General features: G+C 44.3%; 1 protein-coding gene across 6 annotated transcripts in view; it reads right to left on the reverse strand.

Moving 5' to 3' along the window:
• RIMBP2 (RIMS binding protein 2) overlaps positions 1-14359 on the reverse strand; it is a 352577-nt gene that overhangs the window by 299466 nt on the left and 38752 nt on the right. For all 6 annotated transcript variants that reach the window (XM_030582927.1, XM_030582926.1, XM_030582925.1 and 3 more), the window contains exon 4: positions 2875-3084. In XM_030582927.1, coding sequence (XP_030438787.1) covers positions 2875-3084 — 210 coding nt within the window. The remainder of the gene's footprint in view (positions 1-2874; positions 3085-14359) is intronic.

Below are 14359 nucleotides of genomic sequence, written 5' to 3' on the forward strand. Positions count from 1 at the left end.
TACCAATCAGACTATTAATCCAGAGTATATCCATTAATGAAAGTCTGAACTCAGGCCCAATCCAGAGCATTGTGAATTCAAACCCAAATTGGGTTAGCTTGCAAAATATTTATTGTTAATAGGCTCCTGTCTTTTGCTGCACTTGCTTTAGTAAACCATAGAGATACAGTCTATATTATAACTCACTCTCTATTTAATGACCAAATAGTATCTGGATTTCCTCAGAGATTTAAAATACCCTAATTTGGTTTAGACTGTCATCTCCAACAAATGAGGACTCTTAGCTGGAAGATGTGAGGATTAGATTTCCATAATAAGAGCACTGTAAAAAACGGTGGACAAAACATGGACATTTTCCCCTCTCTAGAAGTAGCAGTGCTTTTTCTTTAGTCCTGCTAGAGATTCCAGCTGGTAGAAACAGAAGCAGACCTAGCAGGGACTGCTGCACTGGGGAGGGGGTAAAATAGGGCAAAGCCAGGGCTACCTCTTTCTGGCACCTCCCCTGACCCAGAACTATGTAGGGAAGCCCCACCCTCTCTCAGGGCACAAGGACCCTGGCAGTACTTCCCCTTCTGCCCTCCCATGTGGCTTTGGGGGACAAAGAGGAGCCAGTCAGAGACTCCAGCCAGTAGGTACAGGAGCAGCCAAAGCGGAGACCTTTGTACATTCCAGAAGAACCATAGAATGTTTTCTGGGATTCTCCACCTGTGCTGATTGGCTGTTTGCGCCAACCTCTCCGCACCCTCAGTCGCTTCACCTCAGCTTCACTCCACACTTGCCCTATCCTGCTCTGCCCCTTTCCTTTTCCATCTAGCTGATTCCACCCTACGTCAACCCACCCACCCACCAGAAATACTGTGGAACTAACATGCCACTGTCATCTCATTCACACTTGTGTTTTAGACCCCCTTCCCCTACTCTGTGTCTGTCTTGTCTATTTAGATGGCATTGTCTCATTACTTCTTTGTACTCCCCCGGTCTGTCAGTATCCATCTGTTTTCTCTCATATTATACGTAGGTTGTAAGCCCCTGGAGCAGGCACCGTCCTTTTGTTCTGTATCTGTACAACACCTAGCACAATGGGGTTCCAGTTCATGGCTGGGGCTCCTAGTTGCTACTGTAATACAAACAAACAAGTAACAGTCTTGCAAAAGTCTACCTACCCCCTCACATGATGGAGTAATATTCTAGTTGAGGCAAGTAGAATGTCTTAAGCATTTGCATTATAATCATTATTTAGGAGATTGTAAGCCTGGGGCAGTAAATTATAGTGGTAATTTTGTAAGGCTGGCTTTGACGGCTGTTATTCTCAAGTCTTACTGTCAACTTTCTTCCTGAACATAATATACAGATTGGTATCAGTTTGTCTTGAATTGGGAATTGTTAACATTTACTGGTGTGATGTGTATATGGGGAAAGAGTAATAGGATTACACTGGGACAGCAGCTACTGTGCCCTGCGCTGTACAGGCACAAAACAAAATGGTTCCTATCCCCTGCATTTTAAAATGTAAGACAAACAGCAGGGAACAGAACTATTGGATACATATGTTGAATGTCTGACCTTTGAGTGGTGCAGATTTTACTTTTCAGGTATAACTTTCTTAGTCATCCCATCTCTACACTCTACTCAGGATTTCTGTTACCCACTTCTGGAAAATCTAACAATGTTCTCAGTTGCATCTGATGAAGTGGGTATTCACCCACGAAAGCTCATGCTCCAAAACGTCTGTTAGTCTGTAAGGTGCCACAGGATTCTTTGCTGCTTTTACAGATCCAGACTAACATGGCTACCCCTCTGATACTTGACAATGTTCTCTCCAAGAGCCCTTCTCCACTCCCCACGTTTTGTCTCTTCACTGCAGTTTGATGTCTTCAATCACTGTGCTATCTGACAATACTTAAGCCCCTCAAGCACAGAACTTGTCTTATTTAACTGTAAAGCATCAAGCGTGCTAAGTAATGCATGGTAAAAAAACCGTGCATCCTGGCAGTCTCAGTAAGATATGGAGTGAGTCAGCTTGTCCATCAAGGAATCCCCACCCCCTGCCAACTTAAAGCTAACATGTTTTGCTTCCCTAAGGCTTCATTCTTGAAGTGCAAGGTGCATTGTTGAAATGAAAACGTTTTTGGATAAACAGAAAACTTTTCTCTGGGCTGCTTGAGTGAGTCTTTAGTCCCAGGCTATGATCTCATGCACAGGGCACTAGACTGGCAGTCAGGAGACTTGGTCAGGTGTCTATGACCAGCTCTGCCATTGACCTGCTTGGTGGGAAAATCACTTAACTTTTCTCTGTCTTCATTTCTCCTCCCACTCATCTATCCTGTTTATTTATACTGTAATCTCTTTGGGGCAGAATCTGTCTCTCACCATGCATTTGTATAGCCCCAGCACAGTGAAACCTCCAACACACTACTATGTTATAAAAAACTACCTAAGCAGAGAGCTAATTCCCTGCATATTATTAATAAGATGAGGTCTGTGCACTCTCACATAATGTAGCATGTTGACAGGGCCGGCGCTTCCATTTAGGCGACATAGGCAGTCACCTGGGGTGCCAGGATTTGGGAGGGCAGCAATTTGGCTGCGGGGGGTCCTTCCACGCTCCGGGTCTTCAGCTGCAATTCTGCGGCAGGTCCTTTACTCGCGCCGGGACGCGCCGCAGAATTGCCGCCTACTACCGGGAGCGCGGAAGGACCCCCGCCTAGGGCGCCAAAAACCCTGGCACCGCTCCTGCATGTTGAAGTATCAAAATAAAACAAAATATATTTAACTCAGAGCAAAAATTAACCGATTGCATTCTTCCTGCTTGGTTGTAGTGTCACTGTGAACAAGACCCTTTTCAGTTCACAACAGAGGTGGATTTATATTTACCCTCAAGCACCCTAGTCGGTTTTTGAGCTCTTCACACTCCACTTGCAGCAAGCGGATCTCCAGATCTTTGATACCATGGGATGGATGGTTAGTGTTTGGAGGTTGCAGGGACTTCATATTCACTGAGTGTGTTTTGTGCTTTAAAGGAAACGTTTTGATAGTAGTTCTTGAGGTGGTGGAGGATGATAAAGAAGCTGAAGGACTTCTGTCCTGGTAAAAAGGAAGACACACTGTATGTTATGACCATGGCAGTTTTCACTCTTTTTGCTGTAGCTGTGTTTGGGAAGAGAATGTGGTTTGATTTCATTAACAGTGTGAAAAGCATATTTTATTCCTCTCCCATAACTCAAAAAATGGCTCAGTAGATTTTGCTTAATCTTTTAAAAAAAAGTTTCACTACAGCCAAGAACCAAGTATGGAACATTTCAGCCTTGAAGGTGAGTTCTGTAGAAATGTATAAGCGTGTAATAATAGAGACTTGAAATTGAAACAATTTTGCAATCTTAACTATGGTAGATGGATGGGTGGTATTAGGGTCTGATCCAAAGCTCACTGAAGTCAAAAAGAGTCATTCCATTAACTTCAGGGGTCTTTGGATCAAAACCATATTCAGCAAATACCTTTATTTTTTAAAATTATTCACAACCCCCACCAAAAAAATAAACCCCACCTTCGTTTAACATTAGTTAAGGTTGCTCTCAGCAATAAACTAAACCATAAAAAATTAGGACATACAAAGATAAGAATTAAAAGGATGCAATAAAGTCATGTGCATTCAAGTTAGAAAAGGCCAGAAATAAAGTTGACTGTGGAACTTTGATCCAGCCTGCTTTGTATATACATTATGATGTAGCCTTTTACATGCAGAAGTGAGTGAAAAAGTTTGGTGTAAGTTATTTGCCTAGCATCATGTTGGAATTTGGTGGCAGAAGCAAGAATAGTACTTAAGTCTCCAGGGTGTCATTCAGCTGCCCGAACCATAAGACCATCCTTTCTCTTCCTGTAATCACTACACACCTTCCAACTTCTCAACAAATAAGGCAGAGGGTCCTACAGATAACAGACTCCTTCACTACCAGGGCCAGATTAACCATTAGGCTAATAAGGCTATAGCCTTCGGCCCTTCTATTTTTTAGGCCCTATTGGTCAGGCAGAGGGTGCAGCCGGGCCCGGGTGAGGGGGGAGTGAGCTTGCTCAAGTGACCCTGTTGGAGCCAACAGAAAAGGAAAAATAGCCCCTTGTGGCTTGGAAGGAGCTCAGTCAGCAGCCTGCTGCATCTCCCCGCGCTCTAGGAACTCACTCTGGCTCTGAATCACATCTCTCTCCCATAATGCAGTTGCTTGCACTTATGCTTAAGTTTAACCATCTGGGCTGAAATGGTCATGCAGAGTTTTTCCCTCACGCAGAGTTCTGTTAGAAAATGTCAGTCAAAATGGTTCAGCTGTTTCTAAGGAGCCAGCCAGTGAATATATTGTTTTGTCCATGTTAAAAAAATTCTGGCTTCTTTAAATGGCTCTAGGGCCCACTGCTTTGGAGCAGGTACTTGAAATTTTGCAGTTGGGTGGACTTCAGAGTTTTATGTCTTTTGCTGCTCCTGTAAAAATCTTGGCTAAATTTTGCCAAGCTGTAGCTTTTGAAAAGTCACAGTTCAAATGTTCTCAGTACAAACTTGCTAGACATTCAGAGCTAAACTCCCCTGAGATTCCATCTACGCTCAGCATGCTCCAGTCTAGGGCTGAAGCCAAACTTTCCCTGCAATTGCAGCACTGGGCTGGGCAAGAACCAGGGCCCTGGAGTCAGGGGTGTAGGAACAATTTTTATAGTAGGGGTGCTGAAAGTGGAAACCATGTATTCAGTTTTTACTACTTCAAGCCAGCGGGGTGCTGCTGCACCCCCAGCACTCCTAGTTCCTGCACCCCTGCTTGGAACTGAGAGCTTGTCTCTCCTGTGCCCTCAGTGTCCCCCTGCTGGGCACAGACAGTGTGGAGGAGGAAACTGCCTGATTCGAACACAGAGGGGACAAGAGTCAGACCTGAGGGAGGGGGCAGAAGATTAGGACAAGGAGCCTGTAGATGGAGACGAATAGGACTGGAGGCTGACAGCGGGAGAAGGAAACTAGGCCGGAGAGTTGGGAGGAGAGATTGGGACGGTAAACCGGGATCATGGGGGCTGGAACAATTTGTATAGTGGGGCTGCTGGGAGCCATTGAACCAAACTGTAAACCCGGTATATCATGGAAAGCACTTCAAGCCGGGGGTGCAGCAGCATCCCCTGCCCCCTAGTTCCAGCAGCTATGCCAGGGATAGAAACAGCAAGACAGAGAGGAGGGAGTGAGACAGATTGGATGAAGAGGCAGGGTAGGAGATTGAAAGTAAGTGGGATGAGAGAAGGAGATGTGTGAGAGGAGACAGAGATCTGCTGAGGAGCCACATTGCAGGAGAAATGGGACTGACTGGGCAAAGAGACTTGGATGGGGGAGTGGGGAGGGAATACAGAGATTAGGCAAAGAGGCCAGAAAGGCAGACTGGGATTAGGAGAGATTGGGATGGGCGACAATGTGCATGGTAGGGGAGGTAAATGCAGGCCAGGAAGAGAAGAAGAGAGACAGATCAGACAAGGAGCCCACGAGGATGCGGTAAAATAGGGCATGGGGCCACACATTGAACAATGAGGATAAAACAAAACACTGAATTGCTGCTAATTAAGTGAACATTGTCCATCTTGTGCACTGAATGAGGCACACGTCCTGTGGAGAAAATAGTATGCGATCATGTAATTAAAGATTATTATAATGTATATGCACAAGGTGGCACAGGCATCCTTAATTCTGACACTTACTAACTGTTCAGTGTGTCACTTTGCAACCTTAAAGTTCTTTAAACATAATTTTCATGCCTAAAGAGAACATTTAAAGCACAATATTGTTCCCATTGAAAACAAAAAAGTAGTGTAATGATGTTTATTACATTTAACCTAGCCTATGAGTAAACTCATTTAAAAAGTAAAAAAAACTATGCCAGAAATTCATATGCATCTTGCAGTTTCATTCACTCAAAACTGTCATTGAAATTAACGGGAACTTTGACTGGGCGAGGTCTTCAGGATTTGAATCTGTTACTTTATATACAAGACTTTCCTGGTGAAAGAATATTCTCTCCAAAAAGCTGGCTTGCTGCTGCCAAGATTACTGCAGCACTAACTGTTATGAACAACTCTGCACCTGCATACCAAGGCTGAAGTCTCTGAAAGAGCAAGACGAAGGAGAGCACTAGCATGGAGAGAAGTAAGTACTTTATTCCAGAGTCTCCTGTCATAATTTTCAGCTCTCTGCTCTGCAAGTGCAATCTGCAAACTGAGGCCCTGATCTTGTGGTTGGATCAACACAGGTGCACAGAGATTTGTCATCACCAAACTCCAGATGCTGAAGACACCCTATAACAAGACATCCTGGTCTAGGAGGTCAATAAAGAAATCTCTCTGGATAAATGATTAAAAGGACAATAAACTAAGCTTCCTCCATATCTTCTCACAAGCCCAGTTTTGGGTTAGGGTGGGATTTCCAGAAGTGCTGCATTAATCTTCCTCTCCTCCCCTTGAATCCATGGGAATTTTGCCATTGACCTGAATAGCAGCAAAATAGGCTAAAGCTAAGCACTTCTGAAAATCTCAACGTTGGAGTTTATCAAAAGAATGGGGAAAAATTTGCAGATGCTTGGGAGCATACTACTCCAATTCGATTGACTGCTCTTCTTGGAGTCATGTTATCTGCTATTCATGAATATTGGAACTACAACGCCTGGCATTCACAAAGCTGTTTATAATTCCCAGGAACCTCCCAAATCCATACCAGAAATGCATTATTAATTATTCTCTTGTGTCTCACTCATCCAATCAGGGAGCAGAAGAAAATACCACCTGACTAATCACAAGGTACAGATGATGGGAGAACCCAGAAGAGATGTAAAGAAAAGAAAAATGCCTGTATTTGTAGAATTTGATTCATTAAATGAACTTGTCCAGCCCGAATGATTGATATCTGTAATAATCAATTTACCAATTGATGGCACCATAGTGCTGCTACTGGTTCGCTGTTTCTGCTGCCATATCCCAACACCTGCAGCATTGCAATTACCTACTTTGCTGGTGCCTTCAGATATGCACTTCATTCTGGTTCATGGCTGCATGCTATGTCACTTGTCAAGTGCCATCATTCCAATGGAACACTGTCATGTTCTGTCACAACAAAACCAGTGCAGTCCTGTTATGCAGTTAAACACCAATGACTGAGGCTCTGGGGTGGAAACAGTTGTGTCCCCACCCTGAGGCCAGAGTGCTGATAAGCTGCAATAAGGGCTTTACGCAGGTACTCCTCTGGTCCAGATTCTGCCACATTTATTCCTTGTCAGTCCCAGTGGTCTCAATGGGGTTACCTGTGGCATAGGCTTGAGTAAAGATATTGGAATATGGCCCATTGATTAGAGGCTGATTTGGCAGAGTAGCACTGACTGCCACCCAATATGCTAAGGTGCAGTGTTTGAAGTCCTTGGTCTCCCATTTACCTCCAAGGCCCCTTTACGCTGCTCTAGCAAAGTGGTGTTAAAGGTGCCTTATTGTAGTTAAGAATTAGCATCCCTGGGTTGTAGGCAACCAGAATTTTCTGAATATCCAGAAAAGTTCAGTAGCCGAGTACATCATGTATCAAGACTTTTTTAGTGTATAGTCTGGGGCGTATATACCATAAGTATTAACTAGTCTACCAGAGGCATAGGTCCACTAGTCATTCTCACAGAAGAGGTATTTATGTAAGGAGCAGCATTCCAGGAACCCAGCATGATCTTAACATGAGCTCCTTACACTAACATGCCTGTCTGCTCTTTCTTCTCCCAAGACTCTGAAGAGAAAATATTGACTCACAAAAGCATGCAGTAAATGAAGGTGTTCAGATACCATGGAGAGAAGAATGGTAAGAGACCCTGAAGAATATAAAACGAAACAAAAAAAATCTGATCATAGCCTTTGATCTACCAGCTCATAAAATAAAACAAAACTAATCTTGACTCTCTCATTCTTAATATAGGAAACTACCTCATTTCTCTCACATCTTTGCACTTTAAATCTGGAAGGGTTTAAGGTTATTTGGAGATGCCTAAAAGTCTTCTCTCATGCTTGGCACTGTACATATCAAGTAGTTACCTATTCCCAAATCTGCTTTTCATCTCCTACCCCTTCACTTATTGTAGCATAAAAGGAGTTTCCTTAGCCACCTTTTTGCATATTCCATCAGAACAGGGCCTTATACTGTCAGTGTGAGCAAACCATTTCGTTCCACAAAGAGCCCTTCACTGAAAGCAATTGCAGCAGTGTCCTCTAGTGCTCAGCTCCACTGTATGCACTTAGTAACTAAGTCTGCCGTAAAGCACAACATGGGATCAAGGAAGGCAAAGTCCATAAGCGTAAAAAAAATAGAATAAATAAATCTGAGACAGTGGAACAGTGCAGTTAAAGGAAAAGAATGAAAATCTTTCATCTTTTTCAGCTCGATAGCTGCTCAGGACTGAGATGTTATGGACACTGAAATCTCTTTCAACCGTTGAGAAAAGGGTCCTTTCAGGTCCGTGTAAGCAGGGCCGGTGCAACCCATTAGGCGACCTAGGTGATCACCTAGGGTGCTAGCATTTGGGGGGCAGCATTTTGGGTCCTTCGGGGGCAACCAGATTTTTGGCTGCCCCCGTTGGCGGCAGCATTTAGGCAGAGGGATCTGGGGCAAGGGGGCATGGGGAGGGCCACCTGCAGCAAGTAAGGGGGGACGCTCCCCACCCCAGCTCACCTCTGCTCTGCCTCCTCCCATGAGCATGCCGCCCTGCTTTGCTTCTCTCCCTCCCAGGCTTGCGGCACCAAACAACTGATTAGCGCCGCAAGCATGGGAGGTGGGAGAAGTGGAGCGGCGACGGCATTCTCAGGGAGGAGGAGCAGCAGAGGTGAGCTGGGGCGGGGAGCTGCCGCGCGGCTCCCCGGGCTGGAGAGCTGCCCTGGTGGGGGGGGGCGCCTCAGGGTGGAGGGGGGAGCTGCCTCGGGAGGGGGGGTCGCCTCAAGGCGTGGGCAGAGAGCTGCCATAGGGCTTGCGGGGGGCAAGGTGGAAGTTTAGCCTAGGGCGCAAAACATCCTTGCACCTGCCCTGCAGGTAAGCACGAGGAGAGTTCAGACTGAAGGGGAGCATTTGTATTTGGTTTTACAGGTGGGAAAAACTTATTACTTTTAATTTTAGAAGCAGCAAAGAGTCCTGTGGCACCTTATAGACTAACAGACATTTTGGAGCATGAGCTTTCGTGGGTGAATACCCACTTCATCAGATGCATGTAGTGGAAATTTCCAGGGGCAGGTATATATATGCAGGCAAGCTAGAGATAATGAGGTAGTTCAATCAGGGAGGATGAGGCCCTGTTCTAGCAGTTGAGGTGCGAAAACCAAGGGAGGAGAAACTGGTTCTGTAATTGGCAAGCCATTCACAGTCTTTGTTTAATCCTGAGCTGATGGTGTCAAACTTGCAGATGAACTGAAGCTCGGCAGTTTCTCTTTGAAGTCTGGTCCTGAAGTTTTTTTGCTGCAGGATGGCCACCTTAAGGTCTGCTATAGTGTGGCCAGGGAGGTTGAAGTGTTCTCCTACAGGTTTTTGTATATTGCCATTCCTAATATCTGATTTGTGTCCGTTTATCCTTTTCCGTAGCGACTGTCCAGTTTGGCCAATGTACATAGCAGAGGGGCATTGCTGGCATAGGATGGCAGTATATTACATTGGATGGACGTAGCAGGTGAATGAACCGGTGATGGTGTGCTCTGATCTGGTTAGGTCCTGTGATGGTGTTGCTGGTGTAGATATGTGGGCAGAAGTCGGCATCGAGGTTTGTTGCATGGATTGGTTCCTGAGCTAGCGTTACTATGGTGCGGTGTGCAGTTACTGGTGAGAATATGTTTCAGGTTGGCAGGTTGCCTGCGGGCGAGGACTGGCCTGCCACCCGAGACCTGTGAAAGTGTGAGATCATTGTCCAGGATGGGTTGTAGGTCCCTGATGATGCGTTGGAGAGGTTTTAGCTGGGGACTGTATGTGATGGCCAGTGGAGTCCTGTTGGTTTCTTTTTTGGGTTTGTCTTGCAGTAGGAGGCTTCTGGGTACACGTCTGGCTCTGTTGATCTGTTTCCTTATTTCCTCATGCCGGTATTGTAGTTTTGAGAATGCTTGGTGGAGATTTTGTAGGTATTGATCTCTGTCTGAGGGGTTAGAGCAGATGTGGTTGTACCTTAGTGCTTGACTGTAGACAATGGATCGTGTGATGTGCCCGGGATGGAGGCTGGAGGCATGAAGGTAGGTGGTTGGTAGGTTTTCGATATAGGATGGTGGTAATGTGACCATCCTTATTTGCACCGTGGTGTCTAGGGAAGTGGACCTCCCGTGTAGATTGGTCCAGGCTGAGGTTGATGGTGGGGTGGAAGCTGTTGAAATCAGTGGTGGAGTTTTTCCAGAGACTCCCTCCCATGGGTTCAGATGATGAAGATGTCATCAGTGTAGCGTAGGTAGAGAAGGGGCATGAGAGGACGAGAGCTGAGGAAGCGTTGTTCCAGGTCGTCCATAAAAATATTGGCATATTGTGGGGCCATGCGAGTGCCCATAGCGGTGCCACTGATCTGGAGATATATATTGTCATCAAATTTGAAATAGTTGTGTGTGAGGATAAAGGCACAGAGCTCAGCAGCCAGTTGTGCTGTAGCATCATCAGGGATAGTGTTCCTGACAGCTTGTATTCCATCTGTGTGTGGGATGTTTGTGTAGAGAGTCTCTACATCCATGGTGGCTAGGACGGCGTTTTCTGGAAGGTCACCAATGCAGTTGTAGTTTCCTCAGGAAATCAGTGGTGTCACGGAGATAGCTGGGAGTGCTGGTGGCATAGGGTCTGAGTAGAGAGTCCACATATCCAGACAGTCCTTCAGTGAGAGTGCCAATGCCCGAGATGATGGGGTGTCCAGGATTTCTGGGTTTATGGATCTTGGGTAGTGGATAGAATAACCCTGGTTGGGGCTCTAAGGGTATGTTGATTTGTTCCGGTGTTAGTGTAGGGAGTGTCCTGAGTAGATGTTGCAGTTTCTTAGTGTATTCCTCAGTGGGATCTGAGGGAAGTGGCCTGTAGAATTTGGTGTTGGAGAGTTGTCTGGCAACCTCCTTTTGGTAGTCAGACCTGTTCATGATGACAACAGCACCTCCTTTATCAGCCTCTTTGATGATAATATCTGGGTGGTTTCTGAGGCTGTGGATGGCATTGCGTTCTGCACGACTTAGGTTATGAGGCAAGCGATGTTGTTTTTCCACAATTTCTGCCTGTGCATGTCGGCAGAAGCATTCAATGTAGAGGTCCAGACTGTCATTTCGACCCTCAGGAGGAGTCCATGTGGAGTTCTTCTTCTTGTGCTGTTGGTGGGAGGGTACCTGTGTATCAGTGCGCTGTTCAGTGTTGTCCTGAAAGTATTCTTTGAGTCGGAGACGGCGGAAGTAGGCTTCCAGATTGCCGCAGAACTGTATCATGTTGGTAGGGGTGGCAGGGCAGAAAGAGAGTCCTCGAGATAGGACAGCCTTTTCTTCTGGGCTGAGTGTGTAGTTGGATAGATTGACGATATTGCTGGGTGGGCTGGGGGTACCACGGTTGTGGCCCCATGAGGCAGGTAGGAGTTTAGACAGCTTACAGTCCTTTTTCCTTTGTAGAGGGTAAAGTGAGTAATGTAGATCTCCTGTCTTATTTTAGTGAAGTCCGTTTGTATGGAAGTTTGGTTATTAATGAGAGTCTCCAGGTTGGAGAGCTCTTTTTTGATGTTTTCCTGTGTGCTGTATAGGATGCTGATCAGGTGGTTCCTCAGTTTCTTTGATAGAGTATGGCATAATCTCTCACTGTGGTCTGTGTAGTATGTAGATAGCAGTGGATTTTTTACCTTTAGTCCATTTGGTATGATGTCCATCCATTTGCATTTGGAAAGGAAGATGATATCTGTCTGTATTTGTGCAAGTTTCTTCAAGAGGTTGATGGATTTCCACTCCATACGGCTAAATGCAGTGCCTTGCATGGTGTCAAGTATCAGAGGGGTAGCCGTGTTAGTCTGCATCTGTAAAAGCAGCAAAGAGTCCTGTGGCACCTTATAGACTAACAGACGTTTTGGAGCATGAGCTTTCGTGGATGAATACCCACTTCATCAGATGCATGTAGTGGAAATTTCCAGGGGCAGGTATATATATGCAGGCAAGCTAGAGATAATGAGGTAATTCAATCAGGGAGGATGAGGCCCTGTTCTAGCAGTTGTGGTGTGAAAACCAAGGGAGGAGAAACTGGTTCTGTAATTGCCTGCATATATATACCTGCCCCTGGAAATTTCCACTACATGCATCTGATGAAGTGGGTATTCACCCACGAAAGCTCATGCTCCAAAACGTCTGTTAGTCTATAAGGTGCCACAGGACTCTTTGCTGCTTTTACAGATCCAGACTAACATGGCTACCCTTCTGATACTTTAATTTTAGAGTATAATTTACACACCCCTTTGGTACCCTTGTGGGCATTCTTACTTCACACCCAACCATTGCAGGTTCAGGCCTTACTGCCTGGAGTTTTACTTGCTGTTAATGGATCCTGGAATATGTAGATGCATCATTCCCCTAACCAGATCTAAACATTTGTGTGAACAGCCCTGTATGTTCAGTTAAATAAAACACAATTAGAATCCATTAAGGGGCTGTGAGTGGGGGAACAAGCAGCTACATAATTTATGTGTCTGCACAAAACATAATTAGTATCCATATTCCAACAATGGCCAGTAACAGTGGAGTGGTTCCAGCTGTAGCCAGGGCATAAGCACTATTTACTAGCTTGCCATAAGAACCTGCTCACTGAGGTTTTCGTGACATGGTGATAGAAACACCTGAGTTCTGGTCTACCATACTAGCTTAGCACCAATGCATCGCTGGCAATTGCTGGGACAAAGCAATTCATTTCTCTAGTATTGGCAAAGCCTGAGTGCAGGGAGTTTAACCTGATCTAGCTTTAATACCAATACAATAGCCAGTTACGATCTGTGTCATTATCAGTGAATAAAATTAAAATGTCTGGAAATTACAGTAGTAACTTGCATAGTTAAGGTTTCACTGAAATTTACACTTAAAGCAGTTAAAATTCTTCTGTTTCTCAATTTAACAGATTAATTTTGTCTCCATGTTAACATACAGACTCTTCAGAGGAAAATTGAATTTTCTGTCTCTTTTGTGGTAAAATATTTACAAACTTTTGCAGTGCAATCATTGTAAAAATCCCCCCTTTTTGAAAATTTGCCCTTTCTTCTATACATTTTTCTAGCAGTTGCTCCAACTACAACAACCAAGCCCCGACAGCCTTCCCAAATACCAAATTTCTCTTTCCCCTCTCCTGCCCCCACTCCGATAATAGTTCAGACGCAAACCAGTTTAACCTTTTCAAATAAAGCACATGACAAGTCATCCCTTCTAGTCAGGACTAGAGTTGGTCAGATATATTCAACCAGCCATTTTTCATCAGAGAACACTGTTTTGAAGTCAAAATGCTTTATGAAATTTTGCCAAAATTTCTTTTAGGAGAAAAAAAATTCTGACAATGTCAAAAATGCTATTTTGACATCTTGGAATTGAACTTTTTGATTTTTAATTTTAAAACAACTTTTTTTTATATTACATAATATAAAAAATAAATGTTGTAATTATCAAATTAAAATGGTCAATTTGTCAAAATAAAATATTTCAACCAACCCAAAATTAAATTTTGTTCAGAATTTTCTTTTGCAGAAAATTTCAAATGTTGGGGGGTTTCATTCCTTATTGGAACAAAGACAAACACAGACCTCTCAAAATCCTTCATGAAACTGAATTTTCATCCTCTGCACAGCTCTAGTCAAGATAAACAAACTGAATTTTGCCAGCTGCCCTGGCTCCATTGCTTGGATACTTCCCTAAATCCATTCCACACAATGGCCTCCTGAGCCAGCCACTCACCATAGCTGCAGGGCCAGATTGAACAAGGCCCAGGGCTAGTGTTTTTCATAGGCCCCTTTCCTTAACATGGTATTAATGAAAGCAATAAAGTACCCATCTTATGACAATCAACAAGTCCTATATATTACTGAATAAAAATAAAAAGAAAATTGAAGACAATGAACATACTGCCTAGAAAACATAAAAACATTAAAAGTCAAATGAAATGCCATGTGTTTAAACTTGCAAGCTTTAAGTGCCACATATTCAGTTATTGTATCCTTAAAGGACAGTATGTGAAGTAAATCCCATTCAATTGACATGATAGCAAGAGCAGTAAGCTTTGTTTCTACCATAGTTGACAGAAGATAATTTTTTTATTAAGGCAAGTTTGCTTCACAGCTGGTAATGGGTGCAGTCTCAATGTAATGGAATATTTGGGAAGATATTACGC

This window comes from Gopherus evgoodei, chromosome 13 (assembly GCF_007399415.2).
Source record: "Gopherus evgoodei ecotype Sinaloan lineage chromosome 13, rGopEvg1_v1.p, whole genome shotgun sequence".
NCBI classification, from domain to species: domain Eukaryota; kingdom Metazoa; phylum Chordata; order Testudines; family Testudinidae; genus Gopherus; species Gopherus evgoodei.